This window comes from Pelmatolapia mariae, linkage group LG18, assembly GCF_036321145.2.
Source record: "Pelmatolapia mariae isolate MD_Pm_ZW linkage group LG18, Pm_UMD_F_2, whole genome shotgun sequence".
In the NCBI taxonomy this organism is placed as follows: Eukaryota; Metazoa; Chordata; class Actinopteri; order Cichliformes; family Cichlidae; genus Pelmatolapia; species Pelmatolapia mariae.
This window is the reverse complement of record NC_086243.1, coordinates 9,936,248-9,963,970: the sequence shown is the minus strand read 5'-3', so window position 1 is coordinate 9,963,970 and position 27,723 is coordinate 9,936,248. Positions and strand designations below refer to the sequence as shown.

General features: G+C 39.2%; 1 protein-coding gene across 1 annotated transcript in view; it reads right to left on the bottom strand.

Annotated features, from left to right (window-relative positions):
* Nucleotides 1-180: 180 nt before the first annotated feature.
* The window catches only part of slc1a7a (solute carrier family 1 member 7a), a 39,827-nt gene continuing 12,284 nt past the window's right edge, over nucleotides 181-27,723 (bottom strand). The window contains exons 3-11 of the mRNA XM_063461637.1: nucleotides 19,508-19,723; nucleotides 15,957-15,999; nucleotides 15,500-15,731; nucleotides 15,146-15,245; nucleotides 14,426-14,659; nucleotides 12,701-12,895; nucleotides 6,301-6,435; nucleotides 6,012-6,111; nucleotides 181-1,839 (exon numbers count right to left, since the gene is read on the bottom strand). Coding sequence (XP_063317707.1) covers nucleotides 1,573-1,839; nucleotides 6,012-6,111; nucleotides 6,301-6,435; nucleotides 12,701-12,895; nucleotides 14,426-14,659; nucleotides 15,146-15,245; nucleotides 15,500-15,731; nucleotides 15,957-15,999; nucleotides 19,508-19,723 — 1,522 coding nt within the window. The 3' untranslated portion in view covers nucleotides 181-1,572. The remainder of the gene's footprint in view (nucleotides 1,840-6,011; nucleotides 6,112-6,300; nucleotides 6,436-12,700; nucleotides 12,896-14,425; nucleotides 14,660-15,145; nucleotides 15,246-15,499; nucleotides 15,732-15,956; nucleotides 16,000-19,507; nucleotides 19,724-27,723) is intronic.

Sequence of the window (27,723 nt, the reverse complement as noted above, 5' to 3'; positions counted from 1 at the left end):
ACCACTGGAGGTATGAGGCAGAGGACCCACTTAGGCTAAGGACAACAAGGCAGAGAAGAGTAGTGTCAGGAAAGTTGTGGCTTAGAAAATATGGGAAAGTGAAAAGAATAACAGTGGGTTTTTGTGTTTTTTCTTAAACTTTCAAATAGACATGGTTTAAATGGTGGCGGGGGTGGGGGGGGGGGGGGGGGGGGGGTGTATTGGCCTTCTCCAGTAGGACGTGCTCAAAACGTCTCACTTACGAGGTGTCCATGAGGTATTTTACTCAGATACTAAAACCACCTCAAATGCCTCCTTTCAGTGCAGAGGAGCACTGGCTCTACTGTGAGCCTCTACTGAATGAACAAGTTCACTGGAGCAAGCTCATTTCCACAACTTGTATTCACAATATCATTCTTTTGGTCTCCACTCAAAGCCTGTGGCCAGTGTATGAGCATAGACTAACCAGTTAATCAGTAGCTTAACTTTAACACTTAGCCCTCTCTTCACCACACTAGACTATCACATGTTTTGCATCACTTCTGATGCAGCATCAGTCCATCTGGCAAGCTCATGTGCCATGGCCTCAGACCTGTAGGTGCTCATTTTTTTCACACTCAGCTGTGACCTGCCCTAGTGCATATTGCAGGTCAAGGCTCGAGGAAGCCATCAAAACCAGGTCATCTGTGATTTTCTATAAAAACCAAACCACCAAACCTGACACCCTCAGGTGGGTCAAGAAATTGTGATAATAAAATTATGAACAGAATCGTTCGCAAAGTTGCCAGAATCCACCGCCCACTGGGAACGAGCCCGATTGCAGTACACGGAACTAGAAAGCCCACCAACAGCTCCCTGATATCCCATAATCCCAAAGCACCCGTCACAGTCAAACGCCTTCTGTGGTTGAGCTTTATATTTCTAAAATATGGACTTAACTCATGCATTTGTGCGTTTGTCTAATAGCTATAGGAGAACAGTTTTGTTTTGTTCCGCTGTGTCTTTTTGTGTTGAAAAATATACCAAATGGGGAACCTTTTGCCCTGATTTATCATAAACAACACAATGGTCAACAAAAAGAAGAGAGAAATGTAAAAAAAGAAAAAGAAAACCAATATTGTGCTAAATACAAACCAGATCAGAAAGCATAAAAAGCGACATAAGTTGATGTCCGTTTGTTTTTTGTCTGCAGTCCACGGAGGAAAAGGTACCTTTAAATTACATTTGATATAAGTTGGTTGTGTTTTCCATATGCAGTCCTTTAAGACTGCTAATCACAGTCAGTCCTCACACAGGATCTGTTCTTGATTTAAAAGGTCCTTCAGAGTAGCACACGGCCACTGCTGCTACCCAATATATGTATATATCTGATAAATATGTACACACACAAACAAACAATCAAACGTGGGTCATCATTTGGGTTATGTAGGAAAAAAAAGTCTTTTTTTCCCCATGCATACATCTACTCATGGCTGCTCTCACTCGAGGGGATAAGCATGTGAACTCGGTCACCTCGGCTCTTTAATGCTTCGTCCTCTCCTGCTGGTCCTGCAGTCATGGATGGACCGGTAGACTCTGACAGAGTGACCATTTTTACACATTAGTCTCCAGCCCGTTCATGTCAATGGAACAGTGGTCCTTGTCCCTGTGTTCTCTCTTGTGGTGAGAGGCGTGAGCGTGCTTCTTCTTCTCTACAGGTCGAATCCCCTCCTCCAGCTGGATCAGGCGAGCCACGTCAGGGGAAAGGTGGTCCTGCTTGCTGCCCGGTGGAGGCGGCTGGTAGCAGCCGTTCTTCTGGTTCTGGTAGTTCATCATCTGCTGGATGCTTATCATGGGTTTGGTCTCGCATATAAGAGGCACCTGATGGACATGAGAATAAACAAAAAAGAAGTGTCAGAATCACTTAATAAACAGGCAACACCCACGAAAACTAAAAAAAACAGCAAATTAAAATTGTGAATGAACTGAGTTTTTATGCAACAGGAAAGGATTTTATGGTCTTATTGGCCTTATTCAGCTCCCCTCACCCCCACCTGGTCATCACAGATGACTGCCCCTCTCTGACTCTGGTTCTGCCGGAAGTTTCTTCCTGCTAAGTCAAATTTATTCATTCTCACACAACAGCTGATATATACTGGGCAGTTTAGGGTCCAGGGTCTTGGAAGAGCCAGGGATTTAACCCTTTAAAATTATGAACAATGCACTCTTTATCTTGACACAGATCCTAAAAGGTGCATACAGTATGTGCAAAAGTTTTGAGCCACCCCTCATTTCTTTTTATTTTGTTTCCAGTGGTTTTGTTTAAGTGGTCTTGAAGAATAGTTCTTCAGGCTTTCTGAAGGTCTTCTTTGACTGTTTTTTCACTCCTTTTCAATCCAGTCCTTATAGCTGACCATTTTCAATGGATTTCTTTTATTTATTAAGCCACTTAACACAGACCCATGTATCGTTTAAGTGTCCTGTGGACTGGAATCCTGTGCATTCTGGTCCCTCCCAATGAAAGATACTAACATCTTCATCTCCAGTGTTCCAGCTCAGCCTACCACGTTTCAGTTTTTTGTGCCAGCGTCTCCAAACCATACATAATAGCAGGTCTTACTACCATATTGTAAACTTTCCCATTTACATTTGCTGCTGTGTGCAGGTGAGAATAGGAACTTTAGAAAAAGAGACATGGTCGCAGAATGACAAAGTAAAATAAGCTAGTTAAAGAAAGACGTTAGCAAAGAAAGTTGGTTAGTCAGGGAGACGAAGTAGACAGGAGTAGAGGCTGGCGTGTGGCAAACACAGGTGGCAAATGCAAAGAAAAAGGCTTATAGGGATTTTTATGTGAGGCTCGACTAAGGAGAAAAGGACTTGTATCGATTGGCTAGATGGATTGATTGTGCTGGAAAAGATGTGCTGCAGGTTAGGGTGATTAAGCACAGAGCTGGATATTTACTAATGAGTGAAAAGAGTGTGTTGAGAAGATGGAAGGAGTACATTGAGAAGGTGATAAATGAAGAAAATGAAAGATAGAGGAAGGCACATGGAGGACAGTTAGCGCAGAGGATTAGTACGGAGGAAGCGAGGGCAGCTATGAAGAGGATGAAGCATGGGAGGGTGGGCAATAAACCCATCCATGACCCAGCGTTAGTGGTTCTTGTCCAATATTTTCTGGTACTTGGCCCCTCACTGTGGTGTAGCCGTCTTATACTCTCAGCAGAAAAACAGCCGTAAAGCATAATGTTTCCACCTCCATGCTTGACTGTGAAGATGGCGTTCTTTGGGTCATACTCAGCATTTCTCTTCCTCCAAACATGATTGGTGAGTTGATGCCAAAGAGCTCGGTTTTGGTTTGATCCGACCATTCAGATGTTCACTGGAAAATTAAAGAAAGAACTGTGCACGTGCCTTCTTGAGCAGCGGGACCTTGTGGCAGAGATGTCCACAAGTCTTCGAGGGGCAAGTCTCAAGTCTCTAATGGATGAAACTGATGTTCTATTGTTAGATAAACACCAACTAGTCCCCCTATAACAATTTGTTATGTGTTATATGTGCTGTGTTGATGCACCACAGCATTTAAAATGATGAGAGCGTACTCACTTAAGAGGGCTGTTGCAGTTAAAATGAATAAACGCAAGTAAAGCAAAGTGAAAAACTGCTCAGTTGAAGTCGATAAATTTACACTTTAAACTTTATTGCTTGTTACAACCGGATGCAGGACGTTAACTAACTTAGTTTGTAGCTCAACTTTCTGATTCATAGGCATCTCTTCACCTCACTAAGTGACTGACCTCTCAGAGTGTCATTTGAGACGTGAAGTTTGACGTTGTTGAGCCTGCATCCGTTACGTTAATGCAACACACTTTGCAAGTTAACGTATGCTTGCTTCCAGTCTGAATGAAAGAAGTGTACCCAAATTTAATAACAAATGGCACAGCTCCAGATGTGCATCCCGCCGCGGCGATGGCCAGTGGTTTGATTCTGTGGTTGCTCTAAGCTCTGGCTGGACGAATGTATTATGTAATGCGTGACGTATGAGTAGTTCAGGCGGCACGTACTTTTAATTATTACTGGTAATAGTCTTTGTCACTTTGTTACTGCTAAAAAAACACTTTAATATCTTTTGTCTGTGAAGGTTCTCAGTCGTCCAGGTCATGGTAGTCTAAAGAGCTTGGAAAGAAAAGCGTCTGGACTTCTTTAATATCTTACTATATGTATGGACAACAAAGATTTAAGAAACACTTCATTTATTTTGCTGTGTATGATGCAACCTTTGGAAAGGGTTGTGTAAAAATCTTCATGACATTTAGAGTCCTTACAACCGATTAATTTAAAAACAAAAATTCACAAATCATTAGCATATTCAGAACATTTCCTTAACTAACAGAGACAAATGCACCGTCTCATGAAACAATGTGCAACTCAGGGCTGTGGTCTGTCCCTTATTTACATCTTAATTTGACCTTTTTACATGGATAAAAAATGGTTTTCAACACTTGAGTCCCAAACCTTGAGTCTAAGTCAAGTCTGAAGTGTTGCGAGTGCAAGTCGCCATCTCTGCCTTGTGGGCACTGCAAGATTGCACTCCATTAGCACCAATGGTGTTGCTGGTGACAGTGGTCTCAACTGCCTTCGGATCATTGGTTCATTCATGTAGTTCTGTACTGATAAACCACCTTTCTTATGATCATCCAAAACCCATCAGGCAAGAGCATGGAGCTCCAGACTCCGAGTGATTGATGGACATTTTGTATTTCTTCAATTTGTGAATAAATTGCACCAACATTGGACAAAGGATATTAAAAGAAAAAGACCACATTGATGATTCATCAGTGTACTGAAGGAGGACATGCAGAGGGCTGGTGTGACAAAACAAGATGCTAGGGACAGAATGAGATGGATGCAAAAACACACAATAGCACACTATCAGTTATGGATTGGCCTCCCCAGAGGCCAGACCTCAACATTATTGAAGCAGCGTGGGATCATCCAGACAAAGAACCAAACAAAAGGCAGAAACATCCAAAGAAGAGTTTTGAATGTCCTCCAAGCCTAGAGAACTATTAGTGAAGACTACTTAAAGAAAGCTTGCCTAAGAGAGTTCAGGCTGTGCTGAAGATGAAAGGTGATCATACCAAATATTGACTCTTAAGCTCATTAGAAGTATAAAAACTCCGCCTTTTCTTCATATACTGTATTTCGATCTGTTTTTGTAAATGTTTTAATAAATCGGTACACCTTTTTTTTTTTCATTTTCCTACCAAAATAAAAAAGGGGCAGCTCAAGATGTTTGCACAGTAATCTGTGAATAGTTAGTCATTATTGCATATACTCTCTGTTAGAGTTAATGCATTGACAGCTATGACAGAATTGGCTATAAGCATCAAATCTACTTTCTTGCTGCTTGTTTCGCTGCCCGCCATTATCAGAATAATAATGTGCAGACTAATAATAATCCCTGATTGGCTCCCTTTAGTGATGGCAGATACAGTAAGTACATTTTAGCCTATTATTATAGTAAAATGCTGTGGTTATCTAACATGTTTTTATCCATTATAAATGATTTGTTCATAAAGTTAATACCCTGCTAATATATAAGCTGAGTCATATCTCTCTCTTGGCGCTCTTTTTACTAGAGCTGTGATTTATTTAGCCTTAATTATACAACAGAATTTGAGGAAGTGGAAATTGGTGGCCAATCACAAATAAAAGTTGTGTTTTGTTTTTGTGGTTTTGCGGTCCCTATTCCTCTGCTTCCAATCTTTCTGCTAAGAAAAGCTGTCCAGGGAGAATTCTTAACCGCATGAGAATAATATCTAGTTTTTACTTTCATACTTTCATCAAGAACGTAAATAAAGGGTAAATCTGTTGTACTACTTTTGGAGTTTGGAGTGTACAGAAAAGGAAATATTGTCACATTCTGTTTTCTGTCTGTCTTTCAGAGGAAGACAAATGCTGCTATAGTTAGGTCAGGAAGACCTTGAGAAAACAATGCGGGGATTGCTTGCAGCATCGTGGTCCGCTGATCTAACCTTAGATGTTCTCACCTGCTCTCCCTCTTTGACAAAATCCTTTCTGCAGATATGAGCCATGATTCCTGTGGCCAGAGCGTCGCCCATCACATTGACCATGGTCCTGAATCGATCCCTACACGACAAAGTCAAAAGTTATTCGCAGTGAAGACTGATGAAGACCGTGGTTTATACACCCTATAACAATGTGTAGTCCTGATATTTTGCAGATTGTTGCTTTTTTCAACCTCTGTGCAAGAAGCTAAGAGTTACTGGTTGTTAGCTATGATGATTGCTGTTAGAGAAAAAATTAACCTTTACTTACAAAGCCCAGTCGACAGCAATGATGAGAGTGATGTCATCAGTGGGCAAACCCACAGAGGTCAGCACGATCACCATGGTAACAAGACCAGCCTGTGGGATTCCAGCTGCACCGATGCTGGCGGCCGTGGCAGTGATGCTGAGAGAACAGAGAGAGAAAGTCGGGTACGTTTATCTTCAAAGGATATACAGGAACACGTCCTTATATATGACCTCCCTGAAATGAAGGTGCAGATCTGTTTGTGAGCTCTGAAACTGCAGGGATGGAAAAATAAAGCAGATATAGGGACCGTGGAGAAATATAATTCTGAAGTACTCTAATACATACTTTATGTGCCATGCATAACTTTTTTGCTTCTTCTTCAGTGCACCATATTTACTTGGCAGCAGCAGTTTCAGCAGATTGATATTTTGTCCACAAATACACACGATCAGCTTGTAAGAAGGGTATGAACTAATTCAAAGCTGGTGTATGATAAGATAATTTAAATATGCATCACTCCCCTTAAACAGTGTTTGCTCATTTTCTACTCTAGCATGACAGATGCTGAAAAGTGGCATGACATAAACATTTCTGTGAACACTGGGTCCTTGTTTTCAGAGGTAGAAAAAAATAGGCTCCAGTTTTCTAACTTTTGATTTTTCTGGGCAACAGAAAAACTATTCCAGCACATTGCTAGACAGCATAATCACGTTCTTAGAAAACTGCCTCCACCTCCAGCTTTTTTTTTTCTTTCTGCTTCTAACTGACTCACTTTAAATTAGATCCCTAAAAAGGTTAATACTTTTTCTATTATTTGTAGCAGTCAAGTTACATCCTCTGGGGTTTAGAAATGAAGCCAGAAGAGAAGTGTGAAAAGCAACAGTTACTGAATGGCCACTTGAGGCTGCCTCCAAAATAAGTCAGTTCACAAGGATATCCATGTTGATATGCCCAACTTTACTACAGTAGAAAAATAATTTGTGATCTCTACCGTTGATTCCCACTCATTTGAACTGGCTAATTTCTACTTTTATTAATCTTCCAAATTATATTAGATGTTAAAATGTATGCATTTTATTGCAATTATCTGGTTTTACAATCATCTTTTACCTCTTTGATGCAGATAATTATAATGTTAATGCTAATGACTATGTGCTCAGTAAAAAAATGATAGTATTTTAGTAATATTTTGCTATTACTTGGCTCTGATTAACCGATATGTGTGCACATGTCTGTTGCACCTGCACAGTTAATGGATTTAGCTTGCTAACCAAACTAGGAAGCATTAATGTAGGCAGTAGCGGTTTTTGATATGGGCGACACGGGCAGTTGCCCAGGGCGGCATCGTGGTGCATCTGCAAAAAATTTTTTGCTCGTACTCCTGCTGCCCCGACATCATGCTAGCGCATTTTGGGAATGGCATAGGCACCGATCGGCTTTCTATCGCCCATTTGCTGGGAGTAAGGGCGCCCTCCCTTTGCCGGGTGCGCCTGCTGCTTGCGGGCGGCACAGGGAGGACAGGGCGGGGGATTCTCTGGCTGGCTGGAGCAGCATCTAATAACCAGCTCGCAAAATAAAACAAAATAAAAACAAAAACAACAAACACGAAAACACCAGACATTATGATACAGACTTATAATTTGCACCCATGTTTTTTCGAAATTCTATTCGAAAAGTGAGCGCGAGAGCCCTCGGTGCGCCTGCTTGCTGCTGTGCTGAAGTCAAAGTAAACTTTATTGTCATTTCCGCCACATACAGAACTGTATATAGAGAGACGAGACGACGAGGCTCCATTTACAGCAGTGCAAGTAAACAAACAATAAATATAAGAAGAGTAAGAAAATAAATATACACTTTAGGACTAGGGGTAAAGGGATCAATAACAGTTTAAAATTTACAGTTTCATGATTTAATGTCTCACACACAACCTGTCGAAAGGGGAGGGGGCCTTGCTGCTTCCAAATAGAGCACGTTTCATTCATAATGTTGTAAATCCAAGCCCATTATGTATTCATGATTTGTTCCTGGGTTGTGCGAAATCCCAGAAATAAACCCTAGACAAAGCAAATCTGTGAACTAAGGTGAAGGTCTGTTAGGTTAGGTTATGTTGTGGTGATCCTCGGGTTGGGGGATGGGTGTTCATACTGGAGTGCAAAATTAAAACCAATGGAAGATGGACAAGAAAAGTTTAAAGCCATCAGGTCCTCAGTTTAGAAAAAAAGAGAAAAGAAGAGGAGGAGAAACGAGCAAAAGATACAGGTAAGCAGATGTGTCATTGGATAATGGCAGGTCATGTATCCTGAAGCAATCAGTATCATATTCAGAATACTTTATTAATCCTGAAGGAAATTATGTGGGTTACAGTTGCTCCAAGAAGAAATTGTAAAAATAGTAACGTTATGTTACAGATTTTACACACTTAAGAAATAGCACTAATATATACAGATCACTCAATTATAAAAATCAAGGATTAACAGAGGTGATTATAAATAAATATCAAGAAAATTGACAAGAGTATTCCAGAGTAGAAAAGAGTGTGCGTAAAAAGGGTGTAACTACTGCAGTGTTTACAGTGTTTTATATGGAGGAGTTGTACAGGGAGATGTCCACAGGCAGGAATGATTTCCTGTGTCGTTCAGTGGTGCTTTTTGGTACTCTCAGTCTCTCACTGAACGTGCTCCTGTGACCAGCCAGCACGTCATGGAGTGGGTGGGACTTATTATCCAACATTGTCTTTATCTTGGACAACATCTGCCTCTCAGACACCACCCTAACGGACTCCAGCTCCATCCCCACAACATTACTGGCCTTGAGGATCAGTTTATTTAGTCTGTTGGTGTCTGTGACCCTCAACCTGCTGCCCCAGCATGCAACAGCATAGAGGATAGCACTGACCACAACAGAGATACAATAGGATAATATTAATTAGTAGGGATAGTGAAAACGTCTGTTTACGTTTGTTAGCCACTTGACTATGATAGTAAACAGTAGACACTGATGTAGTTTACTGAATCTTTTGGATTGTGTTCAGCACAATATTAATTAGTCATTGTCAGTTGTTGATTTGTCCTGTTCTCATTGTATGACGAATTATGATGGCTGTTTGTTAGCCGTTTGCATACTATGCATACTCCCTCTCTCTTCATATATGTGTGTGTGTGTTTCTCTGGTTAAATTCAGTATGGTTCCGGCAACAGTTTTTACAACAACATATGTTAATGTACAATCCTTAATATGTTTTGTTTGTGTGTGTGTGTGTGTGTGTGTGTGGGCGCAAAACAGGCTACGACTGCCACTGAGTGTAGCACCTAAACTAAACTAAATTAAAGCTAGACGTGAAAACATTTAAATTAACTAATGTGGTAAAGAGTAGACTCAATTAAAAGCTTAACCCTGATACGATTTTGTGAACTTAGAAAACAAAGCGTAATAAGAATACAGGGGATGTTTTAGTATTTTTGTAGTTTGTTAAATTTTAATACAACTTGTCTAATGAGGCTTTGATGGACTTTGTTATTGAGACGCTAGATGTCGATAACACTGTGACTCAGGTGCTTGAAAAAGTTCTGTGTTTTTATTGGAACATTTTACGAAGTCTTACCTCTGACAAAGTAATTGAATACACTAAATTTAACACTGAAACTAATAAGAAGTAAACAAAAACTATGTATGTTCAAACAATAAAAAACAAACTGAAACAAGAATCGTGTTAAAGTTTTTACAGTATCTGAAGATCCCAAAGGAACGGCATCAGAATTTAAAAATTTTCTGGAAACCCGTGTACGTGACTTCTTGTCATGATTACAAGCTTCTCTTTAAAGCCTGTATATGCTCCCAGTAAGAAAGTATCCGTACATGCTGGCATTCACAACTTGTGTTGGAGCCGAGGGTCAGACAGATTCGTCCATTCCTGGCAGGATTTTGCCACGACAAAAAGCAGTTACTCTTTTTAAACTATTTATGCGCAGAGAGCATCTTTCCTACCACCCATTTTTTTCAGCTCACAGAGAAACAAGCTTAGCAGCGTCTCATCTGCGGTTTGGGGGTTGTACCTATGAAAAATAGCACAATCTGTCTCTACTGCAACCATTTAAATGCTGCTGCACTGCTAATCCAACAAAATGATATATTATATAACAATCTTAATTGTAGAACTACATATTTTAGTTATGTAAAGTTTCAGATGCCTTGTCCACTACTGTGGAGAAAGAATTAAAATATTTTGGTACAGTGACGGTTTTGTCCAAGCTTCTGGACTTTTGAGTGCAATTTGACAGCTTTCTCCTGGAAAGAACAAGAGGTTGGGGTTCAGGTTGGGCTAGCATGCAGATGGAGCAGCTACGTGGTCAGTAGCCAAACGGCGCGGGAACAGGATGCAGAGGGGGAAAAAAAAAATTATAATTCTCCGTGACAAGGGAGCTGAGTAATACAGGTCATATGGGTTTTACTGCCAAGGGATTATGAGGGAGTGTGCACAGACTGCAGCCATGAAGAGGTCTGCTCTTAACATTATTACAGTAGGACATCGATTCAGAGGAGGGACAGGACGTTTCCCTTAGCCCGAGCCTGGAGGGGTTGGTGGTGGTTTGTTTACTTTTGACTGAATATTACAGAGCTGTGGTGTTGGTAGGATGAGGCCTGTCAATATTTTTTCTGTCTGTCTGTCTTTCCCCAGGGCTTCCAGACTGATTTAGCAGAAATCAGATCAGACTAAGAAGCTCACATGAGGCGTAATCTTTGTGACATTTACATATATGTGTATCTAGTAAATCCCACAATATTTTTATTAATTCAGAATTAAACTGAATGTGTGACGTTATTATTCACGTTGCAGACAGAACACCAAAAACATGCCTGCTGTTCATTTTTGACCCATATAAATTTCTCCCCGACTGCTGAGATATAAATATCTCGTTGTTGAATGTAACATATTTTTAAAATTCTGTTTTATTAAGAGAAATTCAACTTCTTACCATGACTTTGAATTATACTAAGACAAGAAATAAAGTAAGTGGTTCTGTAATAGCTCTATAATTCCTCCCAATCAGTGCCAGGCTCCCAGTTACAGAGTTAATTCTCAGGCATTAAGTGGCAACTCTATAATTTAACAATAAAATAATATAATTTCTCTGAGATTTATTTTAAATACGACTTAAATTAAATCTGTGTAAATCAGTGTTTAATTAAGTTTTTGTAGTGGTGGATTTTAGTACCTTTTAACAGACATCTGCACAGCAGCTGACAGAAAGAAGATAAATTATCTGCGTTTAATGAAAATACCTTTTTTCTTAGCAATTACTACAAATCTGGGGGTGAGCCTGACAAGATTTCCAAATGAATTTGAACTTTACCACTGTGACTTCATGAAGGTTAAATTTTGATTAAAGAATCTGTAGTTTGAACTATCCTGACCTTTAGTCTCAGGCAAAGAGCAGATCCCCAAGGAATTAATTCTACACTCAAAATTTTTTTTAAGTCCAAAACGCTGGATTACACATAAAGTTTCTGTGTAATTTTGTAAGATAAATACAATATAAAATGTTACATTTAATGCAATCAGGTCAAAATGTACTTGACACCTTTTTTCCTTAATGATTAAATATTTTAATAAATAAACCTCTGATTTTATATATTTCATTTGTGTTTTACCTACAACTTTTTGCTTCATGTTTATGAGCGGAAACAATCATTTTAGAGTGTGCATATAGGCAAATGTGTTTAAACTCTACGTTGTTGTCCACAACCACTATCCGCTACACAAACCATTACACAACCACTATCTTACTAAACATTTTAGAAAATGTTTCCAGATGGACAGGAGCCATTGTGTAATTATTTTAACAGAATGCATTCATTAAATTCATAACATTTGACGTGTACAGTGTAATCTCTTCTTTTATTCCAATACATTTATTTAAGCCATGCAAGAAAGTGAGTGAAATTATAGAAGCAGCTGTTAAAAAAATGGTTTAGTATGCTAGTATCAATCCGATACCAAGTAAATACAGGGCCAGGATTGCAGATACCAGGTACCAGTATTTTTAACCTATAAGAGCATGTAGTGGAGAGCAGTGTGTCCTGAATTAAGAAGTGAATGGTCACACCTTTCAGCTTCTTCTACTTTGAAACTGTGTTTTTTGGAGAACTGAAATGTAAGTGTGCCAGTCTCTAAAGCACTTTGGGTCAGCTTCTGTTGTTTAAAATGTTTAATTTCCCCCCAAAATGCTTTATTTAACACAACTCAGTGAGCTACATACTGAACGAAATATCGATCCTATTGCACCAGTATCAATCCGATACCAATACCAGCGTTGGTATCAGTACTATCAATGTTTGGATTGATCCACCAACTTCAATTGTGCACATTTACTTGCTTACATCCCATCATGAGTCAGATTTTTTGACTTGTGATGCCCCTTACCTGATGGTGATGATTTGCCCAAAGTCCAGTTCGTAATTGTTCACTTGGGCGATGAAGATGGCTGCCACGGCCTCATAGAGCGCCGTACCATCCATGTTGATGGTGGCCCCGACCGGCAGCACGAAGCGGATGATGCGTCTGTCGATATGGTTGTTCTCAAGGAGGCACTTAAAGGTGATAGGCAGAGTAGCAGAGCTGCAGGAGGGAAAGAAAAAGTAGGCAGTGTAATCAGTTGTGTTATAGCAGGAAATGTCTCTTGGGTTCAAGCCACTGACAAAACAAACAATAAAAGCATGAATAAAGCAAGTAGCTCCTATTTTTCTGTTTAGAGTGGGAACCTCTAAGCAAGGAAATAATACAAGTATGCTGGATGAAGATTTAGGTTTTTAAGTGTATTTCTTTTTTCTTTCTTTCATTTAGCCACAAACCAACAAATGATAAACTGAACAAATCAAGCGATCAGTTAACTGGAAAATAACATCCTTATTCCTTCCTGGAAGATCCAACTGACCTCAGAGATAGTGAGAGGGTCTTCAGTTCTCCTTTAGAGACAATATAAAATCTTTCTTTCCTAGTGCACTACTAAGAGAAAATAATTTTTAGTGTACTGGACTTCATTTCTTGCTTTCTTTTTGTTTTCTCCTGCAGGCAGCAAACAATTACAGTCCTTCAGGTTTCTCAGAACACCACCAGAGCTGTAGCTGAAAGAATAAAAGTAAACTTCACAACTGAGAAACACAGTGCTGCTGCTTTTAGACTGGTTTATATATTCTCAAACTCCTTGTAGGTGTTTGGGATTCTGGCTTACTCTTTTTTCTGTGTTTGGTCATACTCTGCAAACACTGCTCACGATTCAATAAACCTCTGTCGACTTAATGAGTTTATAACCCCTGATGTGACACCGCTCAGCGTGACTGTTATTGTTAGCTTTAGTGAGGACAAGTAACAAAAAGATTTCCTGGCTATTCTGAACACACGTTTGTGGCATTGACCGTGGACTTAAATGCCGTAAACACACTAAAAGGCCACAAGTTGCTGTGTGGTTGGAAAGAAATATATCGGTAAACACAGTATAAAAGACAGCCCTGAGGTGGAGTATGATGTTAGGGCTACAGAAAAAAAATATCACCAACAAACATCCATTTCATTTCCTCTATTTTCACTCCTAATAGAGCATAAAAGCAATTTTTCTTTGGCCTTGGCCCTCTCTTTGTGTTGATATTTCTGCTGGACCATAAATGGAGGCTTATACAGATTATAAGGTAGTCATCATTGTTTTCTTTTCTTCTGGGCAACATCCTAATGGCATGCAAAACTGTAATATATGAAAATTTGCCAGTTATTTTTTTTTCTTTCTTTTTCTTTGAGACGCTTTGAGGTTAGTTTGCATATATGTACCACAAGAAAATGCTAAGAAAAAAGCCAGCTGAGTTTATATGGGACATAAAGCCTAACACTCCCCCCACATTAAATTCTGACACAGCTCAGCCACATTAGCTCCACAGTGTGTTAACATTACAGGATTTTTATTGTAGTGGGGCATTCACATCAAAGATAAATGTAACTGACTAAATGTAGTAGGTGCATGTGTGAAAGAAGTCTTGATGATTCATTTACAGACACAGTTTTTAAATAAAGTGTGTGTGCATTTGTCTGCGCATCAATCTTTATAATAATAATAACAATAATTTAGGACCTGTAGATCTGCAAACTCATATGCTTTACCTGGAGGAAGTGGCCAAGGAGATGAGAAGGGCTTGTAGAATGCCTCTTATGTAAACTATGGGGCTTTTCTTGGTGATGAAGAAGTACATGGCCGGGAGGATGAACAGTCCGTGCAGCACCAAGCCCATTACCACAGTGATGGCATAAAAGCCCAACTTCTTCCCCATGGCCGAAGGGTCGTCCATCTCTAAGATCTTTCCAGCCACCAGAAACACAATACCAAAGGGGAAATACCTGCATGTGATAGAAAGGAGGAGGGAAGGATTGCTGAACACAGTGATACTAATATTAACATGTTGACATATTTAATCCAAACAATTTTAATATGCTGGCGGTTACTAGTTTCAAGGACCTATGATCAGCATCTTAATATAATGTGTAGGATGCTAACATTTGCAAGTAGTGGACAGATAAAAGGCTGCCAATAAATGACCAGTCTAGCATCGTCACAATAACCCTTCACTAGATGAAGGCTGTAAAGCGGGGCATGTCTGTTTCACCTTTTTTTTGTAATCCATCCAATTGTTGTTGAGACATTTACCTAAACACAAAAATGTCTGATCTAACTAATATCAGAATATTTAAAATTTAACATGCCGTAGAGTGAATGGCAAACAGTGCAGGTTTTTTATCAGTGTTAGTTATAGTTGATCAGTAAAACTTCTCACAAATGTTGTTACTTTTCTTTTGTTAGGGGTTTCTTGAAAATACTGCTCTTACCAAATGACAATGGCAACAATCTTCAAAACCGCCTCATTCAAACTCTGACAAAAGTTGACCAAAGCACTTCCGTTGGGTCCCATTCTTCCCAGCATTATTCCTAAACGGGAAAAGGAAAAAAAATATGCACGCATGCATCTGCAGTGATGTTTTCAACAGTATTAAGTGATAAGAATGGAAACATTTGTTTGTTCCCTGCACAGCACAGAATGAATGAAGATGTTGAACCAATGGTGGGTGGAAACAAAAAATCATCGGCCCTTTGAGGCCTCGCTTAAGTTTGCTTTTTTGAGATATATTTATGCATGTGCGTTGTGGATGTTAGTGCGTGTGGGATTCATGTCAAACACCTACCCATGGTTGCAGAGAATATAACGATCCCCAGTACATTCATGCCTTCGCTGGTGCCAGGAGATGTTTTCATGATGACGTCAGGAGGTGGCGTTAGATCCAGGGAGAAGTTCTGGGTGTCGGTGCCATTGTCATCCTGGATGCCATAAATGTAGACCCTCCGCGTGGTTGTCTCATCCAGGAGCTGAGCGACTGTCGGTTTGGGGATGAGTTCTGCGACTCTCTGGGTTCGATACTTGAAACCAAAACAGAGCACAGTGAACGTGACATACCAGATTCTTACATGACAATGAAACATGCTCATTTGTGTTTGCATTCTCGCACGGCAACAGATTAATTTGATTCTTTTTGCAAATGTGTTGAAATAAATGTATAATAGAAGATAATATAAAGGGACATTGCTGTTTAGATTAAAGATTAGGGGGTAACAGAAATCTATGCTTTCAGCATTTGAGCTTACCTGTTGAAATGTAGCTTGGACCAAGTTGGCTGGAAACATGTTGCTATAAAAGAGAATTTAGGGAATTTGTTAATATCTTTCAGTGAATAGCAGACACATTGTAATGGATCCAAAATAAAATGTAGGTTAAACATCCCAGAAATGTAATCAATGCAAGGCTGTAATCAGAGAAATAGAACAGTTATAAGCTTTGCTTTAACAAAAGCTATTTCTGTGTATCTCCTCTTTTTTATATTGGCTTTGATATTACAGGGTAAATCTTTCCTGTACATCTCCTCCCTGTGAAATTGGAATTGATTAAATCAGAAATTCAAAGAAGGATGACAACTTCTTTATGGATTCTGCATCATTACTACTGTGCAAGTAAATAAAATGACACTGAAAGTTTGCTTTGTTGGTAAATAGACTTTTCTGCATCAGTCCTATCAGTCCTGACAAATGAAAATCTCCACATTGTCCTTTATTTCCACACTGAAAGCTCCACACACCCTATAGTACATTTTATTAACTGCTCTAAAAAAGCCCTCATATCTCATATCTCTGAAGGAAAGGATATTGAGTTCTTCAGCTGCCACAGAGTGGACTCAGGTGCAAGGACGGATGAAATCTGAAGACAGAGGAGCAGGCAGAATGGGGACAGTAGAAAATAGAGAACAATCTCTTTCTGGAGAGGAAAACAGATGCCCAACATCCATCGAGGTGAAATGAAAGGTTGTCCGACAAACTCATTCAAAGGATCAAAGATAAAATGAGATACGTTGGTTAATGACTATATATTTCCAGACTGAGTTATTGATAGAGCATCGTAAACTCTAAGTATGACCAAATCTTATTTAGATCGCCCTTAGTCCTCTCTCTGTTTTTGACATATAATAAATAGCAAATGTGTCACTGTATCCTTACACAGTGTAAGCTGGGATGTAGATTGGCCCGACGTTCATGCAGATGTTACGACCCGGCAGATGAATATAAAGTAAATAAGTGAGCAGACCCGCATTGTGATCACTGTAATTTAATTGTCAAAGTTTGGTGTTTTTTAAATATGTTTTTTCTGTAATTCAGTTTCGACCACTGATTTAAGAGCTGAGACAACACAGCGACGGGTGTCTAGTAGCACTATATCCTGACAGAAGAGGAGGGTCAGGTATTTAAAACACTAAAATATAGTCAGAACAAACAAGGTTTTGCTCTTCTTTTTGATTTAAATAGAAGTTATATAAAAGCTAAATATGCTTTAGTTTATGAATTATCTGTAACAAAAAATTAAGTAATGAGCAGATGATTTTTATTAAAGTTGGACAAAGACTACGGTGCAAAAGATGGTCCTGTTAAAAGGGAGTTTTTCCTGTTAAAAGGAAGTTTTTCCTGTTAAAAGGGAGTTTTTCCTTCCCGCTGTCACCACAGTGCTTGCTCATAGCGGGGGGGTCATACAATTGTTGGGATTTTCTTTGTTTTCTTTGTATTATTGTATGTCTTTACCTTACAATATAAAGCGCTTTGAGGCAACTATTGTTGTGATCTGGCACTGTATAAATAAAACTGAGTTGAACTGAACTGAATAGTTCACATGCCTAAATGCATGGAATTTCTGCCATCTAATATGCTGATTATAGATTTATTTTAAAATGCAGTTGAACAGGTGTACCTAAAACATGACCAAGCCACTGAGCCACATTATCTTTAGGACAGAAGACAAAGTCAGGTTTCTCACAGCATCATCATTGCTTATCATCATTTATCATTACTGTTCCACGATATGTAGGAAGGAAATCCCAGATACTACACAAACATGACTAATAACTTATAAAGTATTTGTTTTTTAAGTCAAGAGTTGCTGGGATCACTAAATGCACAATGAATGACGAGTGAGTGATCTAATAAATACAGGAGAGTTATGAGGTGCCTTTTGTTTACGTGCAGGCTACTGCCTGTGTAGTATTCTTTGCAAAGAGACTACTGTCCAAGGTCCGCATTGTATTAGTGCTGCTGGTAAATCCCACAATGACACAGAATTCAAACCACAATCAGAAATCAACCATCACATTTAAGATGCAGTGAGATTAAAAGCCACACTGTATCTGGGAGCGTGTACATTAAGAAGAGTAACGTTAAAAAATATATGGCAAAGATTTCCGGAAACATTGCAGAGTGAGTCACAGAACTGCGGTGAGTATCCTGCACAGATCTGACCACCTAGTCATTCAGCGGGATATCCAATCAGAGCAAAGCTGGCTAATGAAACACTCTGACCCCAGGGTTCCCCTAATAAATCCAAGAATGCACATATTCATACATAGCATGCTCATTATAGATGCTTATCCAATGCATTCACACACGAGCACTGACAGTCGAGTGATACAGCAGGCCTGCATGATAGATGAAGGCTGTAAAGAAGCTTTGCGGGATAAATCCAAAGCACAGCTGTGCTCTGTAACCCCCCCTCAAACACACACACACACACACACACACACACACACACACACACACACACACACACACACACACACACACACAGAATCTGTGAACAACAAAGCTTCACCACTGCACATGATCAGGTCATAGATGGATTTCATAGGCTTGGCCAGTTTATTACTCCCTCTTATTGACAGTGTGACTGGAAGTGAGTCTTCCAACTCTATTTTATTCCTGATGTTTTTTTAAAAGTTCATTATTTTTCTTCCAAAAAAACAAAATTTGTTCATAATTCATAATTTCCATGTTTTTGTTTGCCTCCCATTCTGTGCATTTAGGTTAAGAAAACACAATAAGTATCAAATATCCTTGTGCACAGGTCCACACCTCAGCTGCTCTTTTAGTCTATTGACCAACTGCTGTGAGCCTCCGTCATGTTTCAGGTTTATCTCTAGCACAACAACCCGGCCCTTCAGCAGCACTAATTAGCTTAGCACAATAACCCACTGGCACATAAGGCTCCAGGCTTTACACTCCGACCTCAAGCACCTCCTTGACTTCTGCCTCCATGAGCACCCAGAGCAAATCTGCTTTTCATTTGTGCTATATCCTACACACGTTTGTTTCATTTGCAAATCCGCAAAAGCCAAAACACGCACATTAGCAATACAGCATGTGAATTAGATTCGCTCTGGAATAAAGTCCATCTTCTCCATGGATTTTTTTCTTTCTTCTAGATTGTTTTTCTTAAGATTTCCATGACTTTGTTGATATGAAATTGTACATAAGTATTTTTTAAGCTTTATTCATTTTTGAATACAACATTTCCATGTTGGTTAAAAAAGCAACAACAGGCTGAATTTTAATGAGTTAAACAAAAGTCTTTCCCAACATCTTGTTCATCTAATGACTCAGATTTCTCTGAAGCCTCGCTTTTGAACTATTGACACTAAATACATAAACTTACTTTAATCCAAAAAAAGCAAAATACATACAAGTTTTTACTCCCTTCACCCTTCTTCCATGGGACTACATAAAAACAAGCACTTAGGCAAATCTCTTTAACATAGTCTATGCATTTTCTGGCGCTACACTTGCAGCGCTCTGAGCATAACAGGAAATAATTAGTGGTCTCTTACCGAATGAGGTCCAGCAGAGCATCAGCAGAGCTGGTCATTGGCTTCTTGCTGTCCTCAGAATCCTCCTTCTGTGCAGCTCCACCCGGGTGAATGATGTAAACCATGACAATGCCAACTACCACAGCAACAAAGGTGGTCCACAGGTAGTATGAAATGGTCATTATTCCCAAGCGGCTGGAGCACTTGGCATCCAGAGCAGCCAGACCGGACATCAAACTGAGAGCAAGTGGAGACACACAAAGGCGGAAAGAGACAAGACAGAGTTAGAAACCAAGAGGGAGTTGAAGAGATTGTGGCTGAAGAGATGCTTCTGCTCAGTGTCAGAGTGAACATTTTGAAGCTGAATTTTTAGTTTTCCTGCAGGAGAAGAAAATCAGTAGTGATCAGCTACATGCAGCTGCAAATGTTCAGCCAACTCATGTAATGTAGATCCTTGCTGTAACCATTTACCCTACAAACAAGTGTTCCTCTACTACACAATTTAAAATACAACTATTTATTATTTTCTTGCTTTACTGATGCTAGATTTAACTTTAAAACTCTTGACTATTAGAATAAAAGTTCCCAAACATATGAATGAGTATGCTGGTTCTTAAAGTGTATTATGATGAAAATAAACCGCTGGTGGTTCAACAGGCTCCAAATTTGTGAAACGCCAGAGGAAATATTCTGGCAAGCTTCAAATTCAGCATTCACCCTAATAACATGCTTTTTGTGCATATGAAAGCAAGCAGAGCTTTAACTAGGTGTGCAGCTTTGAAATGAATGCAGCACTTAACCAATCTCAATCAGCCTGTTTCAATTTTGAGAAGTTCTCCGTGTAAGCCTCTGCAGTCTTAAACAAGGCACGGCTTCTTCTACCTTAAGATATGTGAATTCAGCCATGTAGCTTTGCACTCATCCCTCGATGCCAGTGAAGGCGATGAAAAGTTGTTCTTACAAACATTCGAAACAGTCGATGTTAATTTGCATTTGTATGGGCAGCTCTGAATACAGCGTCTTTTCAGATATTTGTTTTCACTGTACAAAGATGGTGACGCTCATCGTATATAAATGTGTGGTTATACAAAAAAAAGGAGTGAATGAGGGAGATTCACATAATTGGCTTCTCGGTGAGTATAAAATAAGTAAAAATAAATAAATAAATGCAAATGACATATTTTTGGGAAGTGTGGGAGGATGTGGAGGGTGATGCTCGTGAAAGCAGGGGAACAGCGGTGGAGAGATCTTGAGCTGGGGAGACAAGATTTTCTCCCCATCCTGTGTAATCTGGTTCGACTTGGCAAGTGTTTGGGTGGATGTGCTGAGTTTTTCTGTGCACTCGCTGCCTGTGCTGAAACTCATACTGTCATGCCTCCTTCCATCATTTTTCAAATGCAAACTAGAGAGTCTCCATCTCCTGCAGGTTTCACACTGGGGACTATTGTGCTTTGAAAAGCCAGTCTGGTCACATGAATGGAAACTTGCGTCTTTCTGTGTGTGTGTGTGTGTGTGTGTGTGTTTGTGATAACATAATAAATTTTTGGGGATGGGAGGAAGCATTTGATTTGAAACTTGCATTAAAACACTGCAGAACTTTATTATTAAATGCTCAAATTAAGCGAAGGATCAATTTTTTCCACTGAAGCCAAATCATAATTTCACAGCTGCAAAAACGCTGATGCGCTTGAATGATAAACGAAGTCACGTCATCACTTGATTTTGCTGTAACTATGGTAACTATAGTAAGTATATGCAAGTAACTAAAGAGCACAATCTTGGCTTCCTAAATGGAAAAATGATGCTTTTCCAGTTCGGATTATATGAAACATTTACTGAGGACTAAAGTTCAGACAGTCAATTCATCTGCATAGATCACTCACCTTTGTTGAGATGTTAAAATGAAAATGTAACTGAATGGTTAAAGAACCACAAGTGTAAGTACAGGATAATAGCAAATTCTAACACTGTTAAATTACTACTAGTTACACTAGATAAAGTCAAGGTGGTGTGTTGGTAGCTACTATCTCTAAATCTCTGCGTAGCACCAGTGGACTAGTCCACTGGTGCTACGCAGAGATTTAGAGATTCATATCTACAGCTGTGTACTGTTATCTGAAAATTAAGTGGAATAATAGTAACGTGACTGCTTTTATTCAGGTTTATGCTGTTGTTGTTCTCTTCGCTCAGTCCTGGAAAAGATACAGGTTTAATAAAAAATGTCTTTGTAGTGTTAAAAAAAACTACTAAAAAACTGTCACCTGCAATTTTGTCTGTGCTGCTTTGAACATTTTTGACATTCTTTCTTGTGGTGATCTTTTGCTGCTCTCTTTCTTGTTTGTGACAATTTTTAAAGCAATCAACATTTTACCCGCTCTGTAGTCTCTGAACTGGTTAAATATCTACAACTTTTTTCTGCGTAGCAAAAATGCTTCACAATTAGACTCAACCCAGGAACGCTGGGAACTGGTTTGTTACTAAAATTGAAAGCACAGTCTCTCTGTGAGGAAACCTTTAATGTAATGTTTCATTTCGCTTATAAATAGCCCAGAATTGCAGATCCCTCGCACCCATCCATCCATGCATCTAAAGGGATTAGAACCTAACTTGTCAATCACAGGGCAACAGGTAGGGTACATATTGGACAGATCATTTCTTTATATTTTTCAGACTTGCTTGTCATTTTTTATGGTTTTGAGCTGGCTTTCTCGATACCTGTCAAAGTTTTTCTTTGGTCATTGGCTAGTTTGCCCCTCAGCTGAGTATAAATGTCAGTGTCAATAATTTTATCACATGTGATTTGTTTTAACAAGGTCTCTTTTACCTTGCTACAAATATCGGAGTTACTACTAAAAATGGCTATTATCTAATCATAATTCTAATGAATTTGTTTAAATCTGTCATGAAAGACACCTGCAGTGAAAGGGAATAAAAAAGTAACGATTTTCTGTTGCCTACATGCTAGAGGCTGACTTTGCCTAAACACCTAAACAGTGAAATGAGTAACGTCAGGGGTTACAGTGCAGGTGAGCGAACCCTGAGTTCTGTGTAGTGTCTCAGCACAGGGAAAAGAATCACAACTCACAATAATTTCTAATGTGAGCTTCAGTAAATTCTCCTTGTGTACATGATGTGATCAGCTGACCTGCTGCTCTGGATTTCTACAGGTGAATCCAAGTTGTCAGCAGTTTCACGAGCTATCCTGGTTGATGTCCATCCCCTACAACGCAGACGACATCCAGCTATATATGTCTTTTAAACCTGAAGATGTTTCTAAGCTGCAGATTCTAAATGTGTGCTTAGAAGCCATCAAAGGCTGGATGGCTGACAACTTCCTCCAACTTAATGAAGAAAAGACTGAAGTCCTTGTATGTGCTCCAGACAGACATGTACCTAACATAATGAATGCTCTTGGTCCTCTTTCAACATTTGTGAAACCGTCTATCAGGAACCTAGGGGTAACCTTTGACTCTGCTCTTACCCTGGATGTCCACGTTAAATCTCTGGTTCGGTCCTGCTTCTATCATTTAAGAAACATTTCTAAATTGAGCCCTATAGTATCTCATACTGAACTGGAGATTGTTATTCATGCATTCATTTCATCACGATTGGACTACTGTAATTCACTGTTTACATGTCTAAACAAAAACTCCCTGGAGCGTCTGCAGATTGTCCAAAATGCTGCAGCAAGGCTTCTGACAAAAACATCTAAGTACTCTCATGTAACACCGTTGCTTATACAGCTGCACTGGCTCCCCGTTGAATTCAGAGTCCATTTTAAGATACTGGTTCTGACATTTAAAGCTCTTCAAGGACAAGCACCAGCCTATATCATTGAACTTTTACAGCCCTATGTCCCTAGTAGATCCCTGAGATCTTGTGATCAGGGCCTACTTGTTATTCAGCATACAAGGCTGATAACCAAGGGAGACAGAGCGTTTGCCACTGTGGCTGCCAGACTGTGGAACTCTCTTCCTCAGAACTTAAGATCAGTGATCACTTTTAAAAAAACAACTAAAAACACATCTTTTTAGAATTGCATTTTGTTAACTTTTGTCTGTTTTTGTTTTATACCTTGTGAAGCACTTTGTGATCTTTTATCTAGAAATGTGCTATATAAATAAAATTTTACTTACTTACTTACACTGACACTATACTGTTTATATTATCTTTACACTAGACAGCATACAGCTGATATAAAGTTGCCATTCAGTTAATTAATCTAAGCATCATCTGCTTAAATGCAACTTCATCTCTGCTACACTTGATGCAGTCTAACTCTGACCATGAGCACCACAGACACTGTGTATCAGTCCAACACAGCTTTACTGTCAATTCACCACAATACTGCAAACTAAAATGTTTATCCTGCACTAAACTACCCAGTATTTTCATGCCACGTTTGAATAACACAAAGTTAGCATAGCTTAGTCTGTTTTATAAAAACACATCTTATACAAATCCAACACGCCTGCCTTTCTACATCTTTCTCCATCTCTGAGTGAACTTATTTCACCTTGTGAAATACAGCAGCTGGACCTTTAGCTAGTAACACACTGTGAGACAAACTGCACACAGACAGTTTGTGTGTTTGCTGATGTTTGCTGAATGCTGAAAGAGTATAAATGCTATAGAAGCAGAGAGTAGAAAGTACAGATATTTGTTTAAAAGCGTGGGGAGTAATAGTAAAAAGTAAAAAAGTAAAAGCTTCAAGTAAAAAGTATTTGTACTTGGTTATTTCCCACCTCTGTTCCTCACTGCTTTCTGTAGATTGCTGTCAGGTTTTTTTTTTTCAAACTTTGTCTATATGCAGATGTTTTCTTAAAAGACCAATAAAAAGTGCAAAGGCAAGCATCTGTACTCTCTAAAACCTTTGCCAGTTCTTTTTCCACAAGGGCAGTCTAGACCTTTGCTCTTCTAAAGGCTTTCCAGGAAAACCCTGTTTTGTCATTGGACAGTTTGACCCCGTGTGCACTCAGCTCTGCTTACATGTTGTACTTACAAATCTCAAAAGATTTGACACTCAAAGGTAAATCTGGCATTTTAACTAAAAAAGAAAAAAACTGAATGTTATGAAAAAGGTGAAGCACTCAATTTCAAAACCTCAGTATCTTTAAGTATTTGCCTCCAACCACGAGGTTTGAATATTATCTAAATCTAATATTATCTACCAGTAAATTGCTGTCTGTATTCTGTGGTAAACAGTTTAATTTAATGTACTATGTTGATGTGGACAAATAATGAGTTATAACGCTTTATAATTCACCAACCACCGTGATATTAATTCTTATCACATACATACTGCACTGATGGGCAGGTTATTCCAGCCACTATTTCTTTCTGTCTATTAAAGAAAAAAAGTGGTTTACCCTTTTCTATTTGTTTTTTTTCTTGAACTGAACATTGTGATGTGACTGGAATTGCAATCACAGAACGGAGCATCGCTCGTGGGAATAAACCTTGCACCCACTGGTACATCAGATAACAAATGCAGCTGCAGAAATGATAACTAAAGGGCTTGCCCTGAGCTGCTCAGGGATTAGATGACCTCCAGCAGAAAAATCAAAATGTCATAAGTAGAATGTCACACTGCATTGCACTGGCAACATGTCAAAACATTAATATTCAGGATAATCGCAGACAACAGTTTAAACTGAATATATATAGATATACACCAGCCCTTTGTGGATTTGTATGTATGAAGCTACAATGAAAGGTAAAGTTTGATGAATGAATTTAATCAACATCATCAGCTTAAATTTACATTGAAATCTTCTAGTCATCATGTGGCTTCACATTGACCGCAAACAGCACAGCTTGCATTGTGAATTATACCATAATCCTGAGAGGTCAGATGCACTGCGACTTAAGAAAACAAGATGGAATAAAAAAAGAAATGCTGAAAAGCACGCAAAACACAATGGAAGTTGAATAAAATACAATAGAAGTAGAGAAAAACCTCACAAAACACAAAGGAAGTGTTTTTGGGGAGACATTATTGTGACGGAAAAGCTGTTTCGATGCGAAGGACATGCGAAGGACTGCACTGAGACATGTTTAAAAGAAGCGGATGTCATGGCGAGTGAGATGAACCGTGTGGAGATAATAAAGGAGGATCCAGTCGCAGGCACTTGTGAAGGTGAGAAGGTGGTTTATTGGACACATAATGCAAATAGAGAAACGACAAATGGGACTGAAGACTATCTAAACTGAGAACAACTAAACTACTGAACACAAACCAGGACATGAACATGAAGGAGGATGAGCAGAGGTAAGTGACGATGGACAGCAGGGAGAACAAACAGATGAAACATGGTTGATACACAGACGGACCAGCGACTACTATAACAGAAGACACGACTTAAATACACTCAGAGAAACACCGGGAGATTACACACAGGTGGGGGACACAGCTGGGAGTAATTAACGAGATGAGACAAGGGAGGTAAAACTGAATACACTCACATGAGACGCAGACCTTCACAATAAAACAGGAAACAAGAAATCACTACACGAAGACGCAGACTAGACACAGATCAAAACCCACACCAAACATGAGAACACAAAACCTGAGAGCAAAAACCAAAACCAGAATCACAGAAACAATAGATAAATAATAATAATAATCAACAAAGCACCAGCGAACAAAACGATCATTCAAAAATAAACCAAAACAAGAGAACTCGAAATGCTGGGTCGAACCAACCCAGAACCGTGACAGTGGAGGCTTCACCAGTATTGTGAGGGAGAAAAAGATGCAGGTATTAAATGTTTTAATCATATGATTCATAAAATACTCTAGACACATGTTTGCTATTAGCGACCTACTGTTATTTGTCACTTCTGCAGCTGCTCCGTCACATTATGCCATCCCCAAACACACTTGTGTTGTGTTTTGTGAGATTTATTCAGGTTGTTTTTTTTAGTGATTTTGGACCATTTTTCTGGTGTTTTTCTAAGCTACAGTGTGTTTGACCTTTCTGAGCCACCGTAGCATTACTATAAATGTTACCACAATGCTATTTACCCTGCGCTAAACTGAACCAAATTGTCTTTTACAGTATTTTCATGCAACGTTTGAATAACAACAATTTAGTATTATTCAGATGTTCTACAGTATCTCTCCCCATCTCTGAAAGTGTCACACATTAACCTTTTTTTTTTCTCTCCCTGGGAAATTTAGCAAATCTGCGTTTAGCTACCAAGTTACAACGTATGAAAAACAGCACATAAGCACTTTGTGTTTGCTGATATTTGTTAAGGTGTCTTGAGATGACCTTCTACTTAGGAAAAGTTGCTTCAGTGTATCTGTGAATGCAATCTTGCAACTTGCACCATGAATGCATTATAGTAATGAGCAGGAAAAAGGATGCCTTGCTGGTGTAAGGAAGGCTTTGGATGCCATCATTTTCTTATTACTGAACAAGCGTCTCCTTATCATCAGCTGGAAGCAGTGACAGACTGCACGTGAGAAATTAACTAACTCAGTATTGACTATTACCCTAATCTGCCAATCAGATTAACAAACGAGATTTAAGCACTCATTTGTTGAGGGTCCTGCAACGCCATTCCAGATCATTATAGTCCATGTTAACCCCTGATTATAGCAGTAAAATCAGGACGAATTCCATCCACCCAAGACAGAGGTGCTGGAGTCTATCCCAGCTGCCACAGGGCAAAAGGCAGGATACATCTTGGACAGGCTATCAGTCTATCGCAGGGCTAACACAGACAGACAGCTATTTAGGCTCACATTCATACCTATGGAAAGTTTAGAATTTGAGAGGAAGCTGGTATTTAGTATCCAGAGAGAATTCATGAAAGGTGCACACAGAAAAGCCCCGGCCAGCTGGTGGATTCAAACCCAGGAGCTTCTTGTTGTGAGCCAAGCTAATGCTAACCACCACTCCATCTCGGTGCTCTAATGGGAATAACTGCCTTTACTCATCCTGGTATTCCATAGATGTTCCTCAGGACCAACCATGCTGGAAACCACTAGCATATACTGTACATATTTTGGCAGCCTAAGATCTAATGCTGTATCCCAGACATTACTGGAGTCGCAAGAGATAATTGTAAGAATATGAATATGAATTATACAAATTTATGTCACATATACATGAAGATGGTCATTAAATCTTAAGCTATTTCTACACTTTTATAATAAGAATATGCACATCTCTTTTCTCTTTTCTTTTTTTGGTAAGCTAGGAAATCTTTGAGAGATCTTTGTCCTT